Source organism: Tamandua tetradactyla, chromosome 3 (assembly GCF_023851605.1).
Source record: "Tamandua tetradactyla isolate mTamTet1 chromosome 3, mTamTet1.pri, whole genome shotgun sequence".
Classification (NCBI taxonomy): Eukaryota; Metazoa; Chordata; class Mammalia; order Pilosa; family Myrmecophagidae; genus Tamandua; species Tamandua tetradactyla.
Genome location: NC_135329.1, coordinates 28827675 through 28847940, shown reverse-complemented (window position 1 = coordinate 28847940; position 20266 = coordinate 28827675). Strand labels below are relative to the sequence as shown.

Genomic DNA, 20266 nt, shown 5'->3' with positions numbered 1-20266 from the left:
CCTTTCCTACCGTAATAGCCCTTACTCCACGAGATAGAGAGCCAGTGTAGGAATTCTGCCAGTTGCTTAGTATGTCTATTCCAATTATGCATTCTGTAACGGGGGAAGTAACTACAGAATGGGTCCAGGGGCCCACTGGACCCACCGTGAGACGGACCTGAGCTAAAACTCCATTGGTCATCTGACCTCCATATACCCCCACTCTGGTGGACCAGAGTGACATTTTGGGTCCCCTGGAATTAATGTCACTTCTGAACCAGTGTCTAATAATCCCTGAAATAATTGATCATCTCCTTTTCCCCAGTGCAAAGTTACTCTAGTAAAAAGCTGTTGCTCTCCTTGGGGAAGGCTTGGAGGAAGAGTAACAGTATATGTTTGTGGCAGTGTAACAGGGTCCTTCCCCAAAGGGACCTGGCCTCCCCCTCATTTAAGGGGTTCTAGGTCTATAAACTTCTCAAGTCTGGAAATTAACTAAGGGGCCATGACTGTGTTTTTGTAATTTAAGCTAGACTTCTGTTCACTTGACCTAGAATTTTGCTTGTTTCAGTGACTGATCCTGAGGCCTGTTATATTGGCACTGAGCCATGGAAACCCAAGGAAGCTTTAGAGGAAAATGGAATTATTACTGACAAAGCAGACATATTTGCCTTTGGACTTACTCTCTGGGAAATGATGACCTTATCTATTCCACACATTAATCTTTCATATGATGATGAAGATGAAGGTATGAATACATATATATGTGTATATATTTTTTAACAAATCCAAATCATGGGGGCACAGGGGTAGTTCAGTTGTAGAATTCTGCCATGCAGGAGATCCAGGTTCAATTCCCACTTCTAAAAAAAACTTCTTAAAAAAAGCATTTAACAGGGCTGGCCACGGTGACTTAGCAGGCAGGAATGCTTGCCTGCGATGCCAGAGGACCTGGGTTCGATTCCTGGTACCTGCCCATGTAAAAGAAAACTCAACAAATGGTGCTGCAATAATGGAATAGTCCCATGGAAAAAGAATGAAATGTGACCCCCACCATATAGCACACATAGAAAAAAAATTTAAATCTTCACTTTAAAGATTAGCTTGTAAAATTTAAATTGTATGTGATCTTTCCATTAAGTTACAATTTAAAAGAACAAGTTTGATATTAGTTGTGTAGTTTTTAAGGTATAGATTGTAATCATACTGATGACTAATTTGTAATATAATCTCATATAAATGAGATGGGAATTGATTGTTAATATGAGAAATTCCAAGGAGTAAAATGTTAACTTTAAAACCCCTTGTCTGAGAAAAAGATTGAAACTTATCATAGGAAGAGGGTAAGGATTGATAACCTATAACTCTAAGACAACAACTAATGTATTCAATGTAGGAGAGTTTAAGAGACTGACTGTGGTATGATAGAAGCATATTACATGATGGATTCTAGTTTCAGGTGTGTGAACTTGAGCAGTGACTCAACTTTTCTTCCATGACTTAAAATGATTTTGGTTTTTGTTTCAATTTACAACTCCTTCATGAGCAGATAAGACTTTTGATGAAAGTGACTTTGACGATGAGGCATACTATGCAGCTTTGGGAACTAGGCCACCTATTAATATGGAAGAACTGGATAAATCATACCAGAAAATAATTGAACTCTTCTCTGTCTGCACAAATGAGGATCCAAAAGATCGTCCTTCTGCTGCACACATTGTTGAAGCTTTGGAAATGGACATACAGTGATCACTTCATATTCATTACTATTTCAGCACAAAATATGGCTCATGTATATAACTGTTCTCTTAACTGTAATATCTTTATATAGTTACTATGATAATCTATAGACTCTGTATTACTGTAAAAAGATTTACTGCCTTACCTTTATATAGTTACTATGATAATCTGTAAATAAAAGTAGCTTATTTTAAGATCGTAGCATCTTGTTAATATTGCAATAACCATTTCTATTACTAAGGAATTTCTTGTATTCTTATGATGATAAGTATTTGAGATTATAGTGAGTTTACTACACATTTAAGAACTAGCTACTCAAGTAATTGAGGTTGTTCATACAGATTTAAAACACTATCAATAAAATGTGTAACAAACATTAATTCAAATTGAGTGACCATTACTTTTAATGATCTTTCTCATTCTTTATTTTAATAGATTATTGAAATGAACCGATTGTGCAGTACAGAATAAGCCTATATTTGCTTCTATTTTGAAACATTCAACCTTTCACTGCCCTTTTTTTGGCCAGTGTGCTTACTAAATATGATAGCTGGAATCTGAGAGAATGTAACTCAGAAGAATATCTATAGTATTTCCAGATTTTTTCGTTTTTTATTTTTGAGTAAGAGCACCTACAGCTCGTCTTCCTTTTATGGATCTCCCCAAATCTTTGGTTTTGCTTTATCTTATTAGATGTATTTTCTGCGCTGAAATTGCTTTTTCATTTTTTTATTTACTAGATTGTGTCTTAAGCATTTCACAGTTCTGGTGTAAAAATAATAAAACTTAAATGAGGCCATGTTATAAAATAAAGGATACTTTAGGTACCAAAAATATCTCAGGATTATCTCTTTGTATACTGTAATTGATATGTGTTGTTTAAAATTATTGAATGACTGTGAGTAGATTTCTTTCCCTTTCTTGGTCTCATTTTGTTCATCTGTGAATTTGGATCAGTAATTTGTATCTGTGAGCTACAGCCCCTGGAAATTTTTATTTTTACTTATTTTTTAAACTTTTACTTAAATTGTGAAATATATATACAAAACAGCAACAAATTTCCATGTACATTTTAACAAGTAATTATATGGAATGAATTTTAAAATTTGGTATGGTTACAGTTCCACGATTTTTCATTTTTTCTTCTAGCTGCTCCAAGACACTAGAGATCAACAGAAATATCAATATAGTGATTCAGCATTTATACTTATTTGTTAAATCCTGTCTTTTCTGTTATAGTACTCCTTCTCTTTAAATAATATATATACATAAAGGCAATACATTTCAAAAGTACATTGCAACAATTAGTTGAAGAACAAATTTCAGAGTGGGTATGTGTTACAATTCAATAATTTTAGATTTTTATTTCTAGCTGCTCTAAGGTACTGGAGGCTAAAAGAAATATTAGCATAGTGATTCAGCACTCATACTCATTTGTTAAACCAGACCTCTGTAATAACTCCACCATCACCTTTGATCCTTCTCCCACTCTTTAGCGGTATTTGAGCTATGCCCATTCTAACTTTTTCATGTTATAAGAGAAGAAATACATGAACTAATTTGTATTTCAGTAACCTATGGAGAATACGTTAGAGCCAAGACTGGAGATTGTCCAATGTGTGGGAAAGCAAGATGAGAGTGGTCAGGATAAAGGTGGTTACAGATTTGGAAGGAAGTAGATTCACAGTGTTTTGGAAATAGACAACAAAACATGATGAAGGGAAGCACAGATTTCTGATGTGTGGGCAATTGAATAGGTGGCATTCCCAACTGAGTGGGATGCCATTCACTGACATCAGACAAATGGAAACGCAGAGTTTTTTTGCCTTTGCTGTTGCTGCAGGGGTGTTTAATTTTGGATTTGTTGAGTCTGACTATGGGGCATTCAGTTGGCCTTATGAGCCTAAAGCTTGAGAAAATTTTAAGTTGAAGATTCAGGAATCATGGAGTAGACAAGTTAGCTCAAAGCATGGAGTGAAATGAAAAAACAATAGATTTTTCTGCAGATGCTTGAGTGTCTCCTTTGAATTGTATCAAAAGCAAAGGGAAGAGAACATATGGAATTCTACTGAAAAGCCCCAAATAGCTTGTTTATTTTTGTTTTGATTAGTTTTTTAAACCACATTTCAGTGGGTTTTAGTATATTGACAAAGTTGTGCAACCATTGTTACTATCTAATTCCAGAATATTCTCATCAGGCCAAACCCATTAGCAGTCATTCTCCATTCCACCCTACCCCCACCCCAGGCAGCTACTACTCTTATTGTCTATAGATTTGCCTGTTCTGGATATTTCATATCAATGAAATTTGCAATATGTGACATTTTGTGTCCAGCTTCTTTCACTTAGTGTAATGTTTTTCAAGATTTACTCATTTTGAAAGTATGTATCAGTACTTCATTCCTTTTCATGGCTGAATTGATATTCCACTGAATGGATATACCATGTTTTATTGGTCCATTCATCACCTGGTAGACATTTCGGTTGTTTATGAATAATACTATGGATATTTGTGTACAGGTTTTTGTGTGGACATATGTTAGTGATAGGCCTTTGAAATGATCCTTCAGTGTCTCCTGCTGAAGGAGTGTCCCACGCAAACCACTCCCCTTTTTCTGTTCTGGTGGAAGGCAGCTAGAGAGCGCCCTTCTCAAGCCCCATCGACTTGGTTGCCCTTCCTTTCATAGTGACCTCTGAGAAAGTCCTGTGGCTTCTTAGGACTTAAAAAACAATTCAAAAGTTCTAAATTACTATGAGGCCACTAGGACAATTATATATCCTCATATCGCTTTAGGAGAATTAGCCTGATCTTTCCAGTTTGCCTGTTTACATTTAATTTAGGGTGCTTTTTATACACACAATACTAATTTGAAAATTACTAAGTCTTTTATTTCTAGATGAATTTTTTTCTTAATGTCACTGCATCTATCTCCAGCAATGATGGACTAGATAACTAGTCTAATTGACTGAGAACAGTTAGAAAGGGTGGAAAAATTATTCTTTAAAAAATTTGCTTGAAGACATTAGGGCACTAACAAGGCATGGAAGAATTATGATCCAGGAGAAGTAAACCTGTACTGGTAGACTTGGCATCTATTTTCTATTCCAGAAGAGGTAGCTGAGAGGCTGAGGATGTACGTGGACATTTTTGTCAGCACCACTGAGCCAGAGGGACAACATATTATGGCCCAGGGCTCACCAAGGAGAGGGGTGGAGGGTTTGGGAAGACCCAGTGCTTTAGTTTGAGATCCAAAGAGATAGATGCTAGGATTAACGAAGGACCAGAAATACTCTGGCACTTACAGATACTGTAGCCTAACTTCAAATTATCTCAGTCACTATAAATTGTTAAAGCCAAACCAGTCAAACCACCAGGGACAAACCTGTAATCTGACCAAATTGAATTTGTTAACTTGATGCAGTGAGGGAGCTCATGGCATAGGAACCACGCAATGCCCTTGATAAGAGGGAGGAGGTAAGTCTTTTCATAAGGTTTGGGTTCCTGTTGCAGGATTCTGGGGATGATCTGAGGAAGGTGAGGATCATTTCTGGATTGATTTCTGTTTTTGAGGTGAAGGAGGTCCAACATTTGATAACCTTTGCTCAAATAGCAAAGTGGGTGTAGTGGGTTATATTGTTTCCCATAGCACCTGTGAGTGTGGCCTTATTTGGAAATAGGATCTTTGCAAATGTAATTAAATATATTGAAATGAGATCATCCTTTCTCATTTAAAAACAATGACTGTTTTCATTATAAGGGAAAGGAGAGAGAGATTTGAGATACACAAAGTCCGTGGGAATACAGGAAAAGACGAGTTATCCTGCCACAAACCAAGGAGCCAACAGAAGCTGGAAGAGGTAAGAAAGGATTCTCCCCTAAAGCTTTGGAAATTGCAGCATGGTACTGCCAAAAGCATCTTGATTTTGGACTGCTGGATTCCAGAACTGTGAAAGATTGAATTTCAGTTGCTCTAAGCCAGCAAGTTTGTGGTAATTTGTGCGGGATCCCTTGGAAATTAAGACAGTGGGTTTGGGAGCTTCATTGGTCAGAAAGGAGTAGTGATGAGAGAGGGGGTCCTTATGGCATTTTACAAACTGCAGCATGATCATAGATATTTCCTATTAACTTTGCAGATGACTTTGTCTCTGTCTGTTCTTCCTATCTGATTAATGGCAGGGCTGCTTTTTCAGTCTAAACTGATTTTCATACTTTCAGTTTCAGATAGGTTTTTACTGTCAATGTGGATTAATGCAATCCTGGATCACTAGTGTTCTTTAATCACCTGCCAAAAGTGAATTTAAATTCACTCTGGAAGAATAAATCATTCAAGGCCTCAATTTTTTTCTACAATGTTTCAGAACAACATCCAGGACACGCACACACACACACACACACACACACACACACACACACACACAGAGGGATACGAAGAGATAGGATGAAATAATTAAAAAACAACTGAAACCAAAGTACTATACCCTCCAAAAATTTCAAAGACATGAAAGAACAAAGAACTGTTCCAAATTAAAGAAGACTGAAGAGACTTCACAACTAAATCTAAATCACAATGTGTGATTCTTGACTGGACCTCATGAGAAAAAGCATAGCTATCAAGGACATTATTGGAACAACTGACAACATTTGAATATGGATATTGTATCAGTGTTGGAGTTTCTGGTTTTGATAATTGTACTATGGTTATATAAGAGAATATCCTTGTTCTTAGGAAGTATTAACTATTTCAAAGGGGGCATCATGTCTATAGTTCACGTTTAAATAGTTTAGGAATAGAGATATACACACAAATACATAAAAATAGAACAAATTATGAAGCAAATGTGGCTAAATGCTAAAATTGAGAGGATCTAATAAAATGGTCATAGAAGTTCTTGCAACTTTTCTGAAAATTTTGATTAATTTAAAAATAAAACAAAAACAAAAACTACAATGAAAACAGACCCATAAGGGGGTTCAGAGAGTGGCATAATTAGGCAGACGCTTCAAAGTAATCATGTTTAACTCAAAGAAATAAAACAAGATTTATACCTTTAGCATAGATATAGAAACTATTAAAAAAAAAAAACCAAATGGAAATACTAGATATACAATTAACAGGTTAGCTGACAAAAAAATTGAGCAAACTAAAAAAAAATAGGGCAAAAGAAAATATTAAGAAGGAAGCATTTGGGGGCAAAAGGATGGAAAATATGGAAGAGAATATAAGAGACTATAGTGGACTTAACAGTGGCCCCAAATGATATGTCTTCATTCCAATCCCTGGAAGCAGTGAATGTCACCTTATTTGGCTAAATGGTCTTTGCACATACAATTAAAGATATGGCTCGTGAGATGAGGAAATCATCTGGACTATCCAGGTGGGCCCTAAATCCAATGATAAATGTCTTTATAAGAAATACAGAAAGGAGAGACAGAGGAAAAGGCAATGTGAAGACAGAGGCAGGGTTGAGTGATGTGGCCACCAGCCAAGGAAGCCAGCAACCACCAGAACCTAGGAAAGGCATAAAACAGATTCTCCCCTAGAGCCTCTAGGTAGTGAGGCCTACTGACACCTTGATTTTGGATTTCTGGCCTCCAGAACTATAAGAATAAATTCGTATTCTTTTGAGTTACCAAGTTTGTGGTAATTTGTTATAGCAGCCCTAGATACTAATACAGAGCCAAGGGGATACAGTGAGAAATTCTAATGTACATGTTACTAATCCCAGCAGGAGAGAAGATGAGGATGGGGCAGAAGCAAATTTGAAAAGGATAAGCAGAAACAGACATAGACATATATGGACAAAATTTATGACAAAGGTGGCACAAAGAGCAGTGGGGAATAGGACATTTTTTTCAATAAATTGCGGTATTCAAATGGATATCCATACCATATAAAAACAAAATCTCAAATGGATTGCAGATCTATATTTGAAAGGTAAAACAATCAAGCTGTTAAAAATAATATCTTCATAATTTTGAGACAGTCTAAGATTTCTTAATCAAGACATAGATCAAGGAAAACACTGACAAAGTGAACTACATTACAATTAAGAACCTCAAGGTTAAAGCACCATTGAAAAAGCCAGAGTAGAAGACAATATTTCTAACACACTTAACTGACAGAGTAAGCATACAGAATGTATGAAGAACCAAAGATCAGTAAGTAAAAGATGCAACACAAATAGGTAAAAGGGCAAGACTTGAACAGTCACAACTTAAAATTCTCAACAGTAAAATAAATTATGGTATATTTGCATGATGGAAAAGTATTCAGCAATGAAAAATTAAGCTATATGCAGTAACATGGATGCATCTTATGAACATCGATTCAATTTACATAGGTACAAAAACAGATAAAACTAAAGTGTTAGATGTCAAAAGGGTAGTTACATTTGAGGAAGCTGATGTGATAATTCAAGAGAGTATTTCTGGGGTGCTGGCAATGCTTTATATTTTTAAACTGGGTAGTAATTATGAAGCTGTTTGTGTTGTACATTAAAAAAATAAACTTGTTTAGAATTTAGGTTAATATAAAAGTTGCAAAGATAGTATAGAGTTGCCATATATCACATACCCAGTTTTCCTTATTAGTAATATCTTAGTGTTGTACATCTGTCACAATTAATTAACCAATATTGATACATTACTATTAACTAAATTCATATTTCAATTTAGATTTCTTTAGTTTTTATCTAATGTCCTTTTTCTGTTCCAGGACCGCATCCAGGATATCATATTACATTTACTTGTCATTTCTCTTTCCTTGTTTTTGATGACTTTGACAATTTTCAGGACTTGTCAGGTATTTTGCAGAATGTCCCTCTGTTGGGATTTATCTGATATATTTCTCATGATTGGACTGGGATTATGGTTTTGGGGAAAGAGGAGCACATAAGTAAAGTGAAGTTCTCATTGCATCATACCATCAAACTATTAACATGACATCAGTGTTGATGTCAGCCTTGATCACTGGCTGAAGTAGTGTCTGTCAGGTTTTTTCCACTCTAAATTTTCTTTTTCCTCCTTTTTCCTACTGAACTCTTTGAAAGTTAAGTTACTATGTGCCACCCACACTGAGGAAGTGGGGAGTTATGCTCTATTTCTTTGAGGATGAAACACCTACATAAATTATTTGGATTTTTTCTGCATAAAAGAGATTATGCAGAGATTTGTCTATTCTCTCTCATTTATTTTTTCAATCATTTATTTATGTAAGTATGGACTCAGATACTTATTTTATAATCTGGATTATAATCCAATACTACTTTATTTTGTTGATCAAATTGTTCCAGCTTCGGCTACTGGAAGTATTTTCATTTGGTTCCTGTGTCCCTTTGACATTCAACCATCATTGTGGTTTTTGTTTTAAGCATTTCTTCACTTTCTGGCACTTTAAGATGGTTCAGGCTCATCTTATGTATTTCCTGCCTCAGCCCTTGAAACACCATTTCTCCAAGGTGGCCTGGTCCCTTTCATTTAGAGGTGCCAAAAGTATCAATAGTAAATCATGGCATGCATTTAAGAAAGAAACAAGGTACTTGAAATAAAACATGTCTAAGACATACTAAAGCAAACATCCTAGGTAGGATTATGTGGAAGCTGCCTCTTTCGGCAATCTCTATTTCTGTATTATCTGAATGTTTTACAAAATGCATGCATTCTTTTTATAATCATAAAAAAAAAATTAAAAAAGAAAATCAGCGCATTCTGTATAATAGAATAAGACAAACAGAATATTGAAATGAACTTTAATAGCTTCATCACACAAACATTCAGCAAACAATGTTAATAAAATTTTTTAAATAAAACATTTTAAACAATTTCTTAAAAACACAGCAGTGCAGAAAATACCATTAAAATGTCTGTATAAGTATACATATTTCAATACTTCCCTATTCTTTTTGGAACCAAGGCTTTTAAATTTTGGACCTGAGTTAACCTAAAAGTAAATAAAGATTATAGATGAACAGATTCTTTATTTACAACCTTGAAAACAAAATTGACAACTACTTCCTTAGAATCTTATTTCCAGGTAACAGTTAAGGGATTTTTCTAAATCAAAACAATCTGAACAATTCTTTGCTTTTCAAAGGATCCAAGAATTATACTAAGAAAATGTGCAGCACACTGAGGTTTATTTATATAATGTCATCATATCCTTTGTCCACTGCCTAGACGTATTTATTCACCTTGGTTCTGCTATACATTTTGTCAGGATTTTAGCCAGATGTTTCAGAACAAGTAAAGTATATCTTAAATAAGCAAAAAATTAAAATGAAATCAAGTGAATCATCTAATCGAACTCGGCATCCATTTTGTTAATGACATCAATTATCAGTAACAATTTCACTAAAGATAAGTAGCACAAGCATTTTCACACAACCCAAATTAATGAAATGACAACAGTGTACTTACTAAATTTAATTTTAATTAAATGTGATGACAGGTTTGCATTTGATTAATTTGATTTTAAAGATTAAAACATTAAACTCTAAAATTCTGTTCTATATAAAAGGCTATGAATATCTTATTCATTCCTTCCCACCTTTTCTTGTTACAAATTAGAAATTCAAAACACATTGTAAATATGTTTCAACTGAGTTGTTTCAGCAAAGTGCCTATAAAGTGACAACTTTGTATATAGAATTCAGGAATTACTTTAAAAAACTGGGTATGCAAATTATTTGTCTGGGTTTAAATTTGTCTGATTGCTTCTGATGAGGCAGGATATCATCGTGGCTCAAGTGTGTTTTAAAAAACAAAATTAATTTCTGTGGAAAGCCACCTTGCTTTGTCAATGTTCTTATAAGAGGCAAATAATTTTCTTTAACTACAGGTGCAAAGTTTTCTAATTAAGTATTCAGAGTGCCAGTCAGTATGTTATCCCAAGATTTCCCTTTCTTTGAACACTCAGATAACTTTCAACAATTTTAAACCTGACTTTTTAAACCATAAGTAACAAAAATGGAGGGTGGGGTGAGGGTGAGTGGAAGGGTCTATATTAATATTTTTAATTTTTATTTTGTTTAAATAGTTCCTTCTGTGTGATAAAGGGCTGTCTGTACTTATCCACAAAGTCACTATTTTAAAGTTGAAATTGGCTTTAACTATTAAAATTATATACAAGGAAATTAGGTGTATTGCAATACTTGGTTGCAAATAATTTGCCCTCTGGTGTTGGATCAGAAAATGCTATTTCATCAGTGCTGAGAAAACATCCAAACATGAAGCAATTCCTATAAAAGAAGAGATGATTCAACAATGGAACCAATGAAATTCTGGTGAAATATATAGCAAAATATTTATTAATTAAAATCAACATTATTTTTAAATAGTGACAAAATGACTTAATGCCTTTGATTTTAGAGAATGAAATCCTCAGTTATCATTTCACACCTGAGAGACCTGAGCTCTAAAAAAAATTCTGAGAGGCAAAGGCAACCATACTAACCACACCCGACTCCAGGTGGTCCGTGGTAATGAGCAACTACTATAAAGCTAATACTACTGGTTAAAAAGACAGATAATTAAACCAAAATAACTTTCACCAATTTTAACCAATAACTGTATTTTCCTTGACTATAAGACACACGTAGATCTTTCTTTAGTAGGAGAAAACTAATCTCCACTTTGACTACAACTGTCCTTGATCATGCTCAATTGGGACTAACAAGGAAGAAAATGAAATGATTGAAAGAACTGAACAAAACTGAGGGATATTCTATAAAATAATTGGCGTATATTTCTCAAATTCTTCTAGGTAACAAAGACAAAGGCTGAGGAACTGTCCCAGCTTTAAACAAACGAAGACTAAGGAGACATGACAACAAAATGCAGTATGATTCTGGATATGGGAAAAAAATGCTCTAAAGGAAATTATTGACAACACAGAAAACTAAAATGTCGTCAATAGATAAAAGCATTATATCAATATTAAATTTCCTGAATTTGATAATTTGTACTGTAGTTTTATAAGAGACCAACATTCTTAAATACTGAAGTATGAAGGCATAAAGGGTATAATGTATGCAACTTATTTTTAAATAATACAGGAAAAAAGAGAGAATGGTAAAGCAAATGTGACAAAATGTTACAACTTGATGAATCTTGGCAAAGGCATGTGGAAGTTCTTTTTATTATTCTTGCTACTTTAATTTTGAAATTATTTCAAAATAAAAAAGTTAAAGTATTGGATTCAACTAGAAGTTAAAATATATTAGGCTTCTAGTAGAATATTTGCTAAGTAAAACATTGGTTTGATTATATAGTTCTTGTCAGGTCTTTTAAAGTGGTTTCAGCTATAGAAAAAACACTACAAATAATTTATTTGCCTGAGCTCTAATTCTGTCCTTTTACTATAAGTGGGAATTTGTACAAATAATCCCATCTGAGTCTCAGTTGCTTCTTATGTAAAATAAATAGGAATAATGTTCTACTATTGTGAGGATTCAAACATTTATCACCTACATACACACACTAAAGAGAATTCAGCCCAAGATTCCTAATATATAGGATAATTGTCAATTATGTTACCTATGTTTTCAACTCAGATGTGTAAGAAAAGATAGATATGTTCTCAAATGAAGGTGTTTTATATTCTTCCTTTGAGGGCTACTTAACTTTTATTCATTTTGCTTAAAGATAACCTATTGCCTTATTACTCAAAATATCATCTGTACACTGGCAACATTCAGCATCACTTGAGAGCATTTAGGAATACAGAATTTCATGCCCTATCCTAGACCTATTGAATCAGAATTTGCATCTTAACAAAATGCCCTGGTGATTAATATGCACTTTCAAGTTTAAGAAGCACTAGCCGAATGCCAAGTTTATATATCTCTCAATATAAAACAGAATTATTTCATAATTAACTATCAAAGAAAAATCTTTACAGACACCAATTTTTCTCACTGTTAGCCTTTGTAAGTGGGTAACTAGGATTATGGTCCAGGGTTGGTCCCCAGAGTGGTCCTAGTTTTCATTCTTTAAAATGGCACAAAGCTCAAAAGGCTAGAATAGTGTTACTTAAATTGTGATCTTTGGGCTGACACTGGTTTACAATCTGTTAACTGTCCATGATGAGATAAGTACAGAAATTGAGAATAAGGTTTTGGAACTCATCCATCCAATCTAGATTAGCTAAATAAACAAGCAAGAAGCAAGCTCATTTGTCATAAGAGAAATTTTAACCCTATTTTATTTATCTATTCATCATGGTTTAGATTATTTATACTTTTTGACTATTATGAATAATGCTGTTATGAATATTTATGTATAAGTTTTTGTTTGAACATATGCTTTCATTTCTCTTGGGTATATACTGTGGAGTAGAATTGCTGGGTCATATGGTAACTGCTTAACTTTTTGAGGAACTGCCAGACTGTTTTCCATGGCAGCTACACCTAGCATTTCTACCAATGATTTTTGAGATTTTCAATCTTCATCAACACTTGTTATTTTTCCTGTTTTGATTACAGCCATCCTAGTGAGCGTGAAGTGGTAACACATTGTAGTTTTGATTTATATTATTTTCATGTTCTAAAAGGCTATTTGTATACATTTTCTTTGGAAAAATATCTATTCAAATCTTTTGCCCATTTTAAAAATTTAGGTTGTCTTTCTATTTTTGTGTTGTAAGGGTTCTTTATATATGATGAATAGTAGACACTAATGATTTGCAGATATTTTCTCATATTCTGTGGGTTATCTTGCTAATTCACTTTTATGTGTAGTTTGAGGAAATATGTGAGTATGAGGAAAAGTTATGAGTTATAGTAAGTTTTTATTAATTACCAGTCACACTCTCAATGAACACACATAATTGTATTTTTTAACCTATATTTTGTTTGTATTGACTATATTTACTGACATTTTCCATCTTCTGAATCTAATAAAAATTTGAGCTTGTATGTCCTATTTTTTGTTTTGTTTTCTAATTTCATTTTTTCTAGCAATATATTTTTATTTTATAAAAGTGATAGTCTGTGTCAGATTACACTAGTCCCTTCCACAGATAGTTTGAAAAGCACTGGGATAGAATATTTCAGACTTAGAGAGACTGTGTATTATCTAGTATTTTTTTTCCACTGTCAATATTTGCCTTAGCCTGACTTTGATGGCAGTTATATGGAATTTTCTTACCAACATCATTCTCTCTGGCTTATGAGCTAGGAATGGCTGTGGGAAAGCTAACCTGGGTCTAGATCCATTTTATTTTATATTTTTTACCTGAGAGTATCTACCAGTCGTCTTGCAATGCGCTTTCTTCTCTTCAGTCTAAAGACCCAGATTCTACTTATCCCGCACACTGCAGGTTCTGGTGAGTCTGAACACTGCCAAGCCCTATGACATTCTTTAGAGCTTGGGGATTCTGGGTCAGTTGGTTCAGACAGTACGCGGAAGGCCTGCAAGGTAACAGAAACATTTATAGCCAGCAACACAATGAGTTCACATTTCTTTTTAAAAATCATTCCTTAAAACTTAAGTACCTAAAATTAATACTACTATATCTCCACCAAAAAATATTAAAAATCCTCGGATATTTCTTTAATTCTTGTCTAATTATACAATGCTTAAAAAGTACTAGAGAGTGGGCCATGGTGGCTCAGCAGGCAGAGAGTTCTTGCCTGCCATGCCAGAGACCCAGGTTCGATCCCTGGTGCCTGCCCGTGCATAGGCATCCTAAAATGTATAAGTGATAATCTGAAAAGGCTGATAACTCTAAGGAAGATTTTTATATATCAACATGAAATTTGGTTTGTATTTCAAGTTGTTGTTTTTTTAAGACTCACAGGGGGTTGCAAAAATAGTACTGAGAGTTCCTGTGCACCGTTCACCCAGTTTCCCCTAATGAGTACATATTACGTAAGTATAGTACAATACCCACACCAGGAAATAAATATTGTTATAATTCCAAATGATCTTATGCTATTTTATCATATGTACAGATTTGTGTAATCACCATCATAATCAAGAACTGCTCCACCAGGCTGCCTTAATCTTAATCCTTAATCTCAGACAACCACTAATCTAACCTCTATCTCTATAGTTTTGTAATTCTGAGAATGTTACATACATAGAATCATATAATATGTGAAGTTTTGAGACTGGTTTTTCCTTACTCAGCATAATTCTCTTGAGATCCATTCATGAAGATTAATAGTTTGCTCCTTTTTATTGCTGAGCAATATTCCATGGGATGGACGTAATGGTTTCTTTTTAACCATTCACTCACTGAAGGACATTTAGTTGTTTTCAGTTTGGGATTTTATAAATAATGCTGCTATGAACATTCACGTAACAGGGTTTTGTATGGGTATGTTTTTCTTTCTCTGGGATGAATGTCCAGAAATAGTTACTTATTTATATGTTGAGTTTTTAAAGAAAACTGCCAGACTTTTCCCATGGTTGTTGTACCATTTCACATTCCCACCAACAATGTATTAGAGACTGACTTTCTCTGCATCTTTGCCAGAACTTGGTATTTCACCATTTTTAATTTGAGCTGTTGAGAGGTATGTATTTCAATAAGTTTTAACTACCATGGTACCAAAAAGCTTTGCTTTTGAATGAAGAATTTGTAAAAGAGAGTATGTATGGGTGTTAGCTATATTACCATTATCACTACATAAACAGCCCAATTCTTTTTAAGATAAAAGAAAGAAAGGCCAGATTGATCAGTTTTAACACTAGCAATACAAACCATCTGCTTTTCTCTCTAACTTTCGAGAACACAAAGAGAAGACTACAGATTTATATAGAGGATAGGGAAACAAAAGAAAATAAAGAGGAAAAAAAAGATGGGAGAAATGAGAGGAAAAAGGAGGCACTTTTAAAAAAGTATAAAATAAGTTTATGCCAGTATCATTTTAAGACATATTGAGACATAATTCTTTTTTTTTTTTTTTTTTTTTTTTTAAGGAAAGACAGAGAGAAGGAAGGAAGGATAGAAGGAAGGAAGAGAGGAAGAAAGGGAAACATCTTTTAAACATTTTCTTGTTTTATTGTATTTTGTTTCTCCGTTTTCGTTACATGGGCTGGGGCCGGGAATCGAACCGAGGTCCTCCGGCATAGCAGGCAAGCACTTTGCCCGCTGAGCCACCGCGGCCCGCCCGAGACATAATTCTTTTTAAAAGAAAAGAGATAATTGTGGGATATTCTGGATTCAGGTAAAAAGAGCACATCTGAACTATAATTCTTTCTAGCTGAAGAATACTCTGTAAGCTCTGAGGACAAAACCAACATCTCTCTATTCTAGAATAGAGGTGGGCAAACTTTTTCTGTAAAGGGCCTGATAGTAAATATTTTAGGCTTTGTGGGCCATGTGGTCTCTGCTGCACTTATTCAACTCTACCATTATAACACAAAAGCAACCACAGACAATATGTAAATGAATGAGCATGGCTGTGTTTCAATAAAATTTATTTGCAAAAAATAGGTTTCAGCCACACTTGGCGCCTGATCTATAGTTTGTCAACCTTTGTTCTAGAACACTGCATTTTAGGACCTAAAAAGTAGATTCTAATTAAGGGACAAGTAATGACTATTGTGCCAAATACATTAATCTGCAGTAAGCCACATGGTCAATAACTTGGCTCTACAAATTTGCCTATTTAAAATCTCTACTTTATAGTATAGATATGTAAATGACTACATAAATATAAGACTTTCTGATTTACTTATTCTATTTTTATAAGGCAAAATATCAAATATAATAAAAACAATTATATATATCCTTGAGGATATTGTGATATAAAATGTGGTTAACTAGCAATTTTAAATGCGTATTGAGACTTTTCCTAACTACTTTATTTTGCTCACAAATTAATTATGCCAGTAATTTAAAAGACATATACCATACCTGTTTGATGGGCTCTGCAATTAAACACCCAACTACTTTCTTTTCATCAGATATAAAGAGAAATGTTTTGGTTTTGTTTGGACATCTGGGAACAACTTGCTGGAATCCTAATTCATTATCAACAAGTTCTTGAACATCTTCTACCTAATGATTTTAAAAAAACCAAAGAGGTGAACTTCTCTTAAAAAGCATGATAGAAACTATTTATATTTATATACATAAAAAATATTTGATTATTACAATTTTGCCTCTTTTGTGTCTATTTCCTAAATTTGCATACTCCTAAATTATATCAGTATTGATTCATGTACCTGTCGTTTTGGAAACAAGGTTTAAAACCTATTTTAAAAATCATTTTCAGCAAAAATAAATTTTTGCTCCTGGGAGAGATAAGGAGTAGAAAGTGTCAAACAGATTTGATGTAGCTTTACCTATTCTTCAGGGTGGTTAAACAACTAACCCAAAAAACACAGACAATACCAACATAAGAAACAGGCTCTGGGGACCTTTAATTTTTCAAAATTAAAAAATTTACCTTATGTTTCACAAATGGAAGATGCAAGTAAAAGATAAAGCTTAACCACTTTCCTTAATCTCCACCTGACAGGAATTTGTTTCATAATCCTAAATTTACTTTTGTGTGAACTTTTATGAAAGTCATCATTACATGTACCAAAGTGGTTATCTATCAGCATAGTTGAATTCTTTCAAGGGTGAAGGGGGGAAGAACAAGGATTAAAAATATGTTCCATACCTTTCTGATAGCATAATTTGGATCACGTGGCAGGACCAACACAATTTTTCCATCCCAAAACTCTGCTACTACACGTTCTTTCTTCCAACCCTGCCAAAGTGGAAAAAGAAAAGTCAGTCTAATTTGGAAGAGAAAAAAACATTAAACACTTTGGTCTAGAGAAAATAAAAGGCTGAATGATGAACAACATAAAAAAAGGTAGAATGAAATGCAACTAAAGGAAGGTGGAAAGGAAATAAAAGGTGCCTACAATACTTCTCTTTCTAAGTCAACTCGGCAGGTGAACTCACTGCCCTCCCCGCTATGTGGGACATGAATCCCAGGGGTATAAATCTCCCTGGCAGTGTGGGACATGACCCCAGGGGTTGAGCTAGGACCCAGCATCATGGGATTGAGAAAGCCTTCTTGACCAAAAGGGGGAAGAGAAAAATGAGACAAAATAAAGGTTCAGTGGCTGAGAGATTTCAGAGTTGAGAGGTTAACGTGGAGGTTAATATTACGCGTTATATAGGTTTTAGTTTATGGTATATAAGAGTGGCTAGAGGGAAGTCCTGAAACTGTTGAACTGTATTCCTTGATTCCTGAAGATGACTGTATAACTATAGAGCTTTTACAGTGTGACTGTGTGATTGTGAAAATCTTATGGTTGATGCTCTGTTTATCCAGAGTATGGACAGATGAGTGAAAAAATAAGGACAAAACATAAGTAAATAATGGGGAAGGGCAGGATTAAGGGTAAAAAAAAATGGATAGATTGCAATATTAGTGTTCAATGATAGGGAGGGATAAAAGGTATGGAATGTTTGGGTTTTTTCTTTTTATCTTCTTCTGGAGTGATGCAAATGTTCTAAATATGATTATGGTGATGAATATACAATAATGTGATTAAAAAACAAAACAAAACACAAAAAAGTACTTAAAACCAGGTGTCTAGCCTTGAGGGGATGATGCCCTATTAGGAAATATTTACATAGTTTATCATAAAATAAATCAAATGAGAGTATTCACAGGAACATAAAGAGTGAAATGATGAATTATTAGGGGTGGGAAGCCAAAGGTTGATAGCAGAGTTCCAAGGGAAGGCTTAGTAAGAGCCCAATGGACTAAGGAAAGACTAATCCAGACAATCTGGAAGACTCATGTTCTTTCTCCTTTTAATAGCTTAAAGCATAGACCTGACCCAGCACATCTTAATTACCTTAACAGAAGAGGGAGACAGCAGCCCTAGGCTTCAGAGGCTACCTCTTAGATCAGAAAACTCCCACTGTTACATTTCCCCCTAAGTGTTCCCTCCTTCCATCTCTATAAACATGTGGCGTGTTAGAGAAGTAGGGTCTCTCTCCTGGAGACAGTGTGTGCTCAGTTCTTTGCTTACACATTTTCCTTCAATAAACCTTATTTTACTTTTACAATGTGTTCTGTTGGTAATGTAGGTATATTTCTGTCCCCTATGCTTGACTAGACTATGAGCTCACTGTCTTATTTATTATCTTGCTATCAGTGTCCAGCATAGTGTTTTGGCATGTGAACCTAGTATTTAATTTAATATTGAACTAATGTGGCATTTGACAAGGGTTTTAAAAATCTTGATGGTATTTCAATGAACATAATAGAGAAGGAAGGCCATTCCAGGTTAAGATAACCAAATAAGTAAAGGTGCAGAGAATGGCAAAAATCTAGTGTGATGGTAAAATGTATGGTTGGTTAAAAATTAGACCAAAATATTTGGAATAAATTTAATAAGAGCTATATGCCAAAAACTATAAAATTTTCCTGAAGAATATAAAAAACATGAATAAATGGAGAGGTGTACTACTTCCTGAACTGGTGGACTCACTATGAAACAGATTTCTTTTTTCCCCTTAGAGAAGATGGTATCAGTTTGATTATAATTTCAATCAAAATTCCTAAAGGTTTTTTATTTTGGGAGTACTTGATGATTAGCACATTTTACAGTTTATTTGGATATGTAAATGTATAAGAAAAGTCTCTGTTTTAAAGAAAAGAAGAAAGGGGACTTTCTTGATAAGGTATACAAACAGTATAAAGCTACACTGAAAAGAGTATGATACTGGTACAGAAACAAATAGATTGATGATATAGAACACAGTGTCCATTAACAGACCTATTTATATGTGGGAATGCAGTATATGTTAAAGGTGGCATTGCTAATCAGTGGGGAACAGATAAAATAGTCAAACAGTAATGTTTGGGACCCTTGACAACTCTTTAGGAAAAACACAAAATTAAGATCTATCTATAATATTATGTATAAAAAATTCCTAATGGATTACAAAACTAAATATAAAACTTATAGATATAAAAATATTAAGAAAATATAGGAAAAATGTTTTAATAATCTTGGGATTGAGTGACTTTCTTGAGATAAGAAACCCAGAGGCCACAAGGTACATAAAAATTTTTAATTTTTTAAGATACACCATAAAAAGGTTAAAAATCAAGTGATGATATTTGCTTATAAATGCAGAGTATATCTTTAGAAAATATACAGAGGAAATTGTTAACATTGGATGCCTCCAGAGATGGGAATTGGGTGTTTGGAGGACATGAGGATCAGTAGAAGGGTTAGAGGAAACACTTTTTATTGCATTCCTTTTGTACCTTGTGAATTCAGAAGTACATGAAAGAAAAGAAAACCCATAAATAAATTAAATTACAAAAAAATGGGACAGGGAGATAATATGCAAAACACAGAGTTAATATACAAAATATATAAGGATTAACACACCTAGTATGTACCCATAAATTAAAGAAAGCAGTGTAACATAAACAATACCTAGGCCTAATCAAAAGAGTTTGGTTTATTCCAGGGGGTGGAGCTTAAAGCTTAAAGAGGAAACCACCATGAGAAGAGGGGAGCAGGGCTAGACTATAAAGTGCTCTGTTGGCCACAATAAAGAGGTTGGATTTT

General features: G+C 34.1%; 2 protein-coding genes across 5 annotated transcripts in view; one reads left to right on the top strand and one right to left on the bottom strand.

The window, feature by feature from the left end:
- The window catches only part of PBK (PDZ binding kinase), a 78092-nt gene extending 66247 nt beyond the window's left edge, over positions 1-11845 (top strand). Inside the window, exons 7-10 of one of the 3 annotated variants that reach the window (XM_077152870.1) lie at positions 548-724; positions 5475-5574; positions 8433-8519; positions 11478-11845. In XM_077152870.1, coding sequence (XP_077008985.1) covers positions 548-724; positions 5475-5574; positions 8433-8490 — 335 coding nt within the window. In that variant the 3' untranslated portion in view covers positions 8491-8519; positions 11478-11845. Of the gene's footprint in view, positions 1-547; positions 725-1525; positions 2525-5474; positions 5575-8432; positions 8520-11477 lie in introns of those variants that run through there. The other 2 variants (XM_077152872.1, XM_077152869.1) reach the window with 2 other exon arrangements.
- The window catches only part of ESCO2 (establishment of sister chromatid cohesion N-acetyltransferase 2), a 31389-nt gene continuing 20600 nt past the window's right edge, over positions 9478-20266 (bottom strand). For both annotated transcript variants that reach the window (XM_077152868.1, XM_077152867.1), the window contains exons 8-11: positions 17335-17424; positions 16581-16724; positions 13949-14124; positions 9478-10953 (exon numbers count right to left, since the gene is read on the bottom strand). In XM_077152868.1, coding sequence (XP_077008983.1) covers positions 10821-10953; positions 13949-14124; positions 16581-16724; positions 17335-17424 — 543 coding nt within the window. In that variant the 3' untranslated portion in view covers positions 9478-10820. The remainder of the gene's footprint in view (positions 10954-13948; positions 14125-16580; positions 16725-17334; positions 17425-20266) is intronic.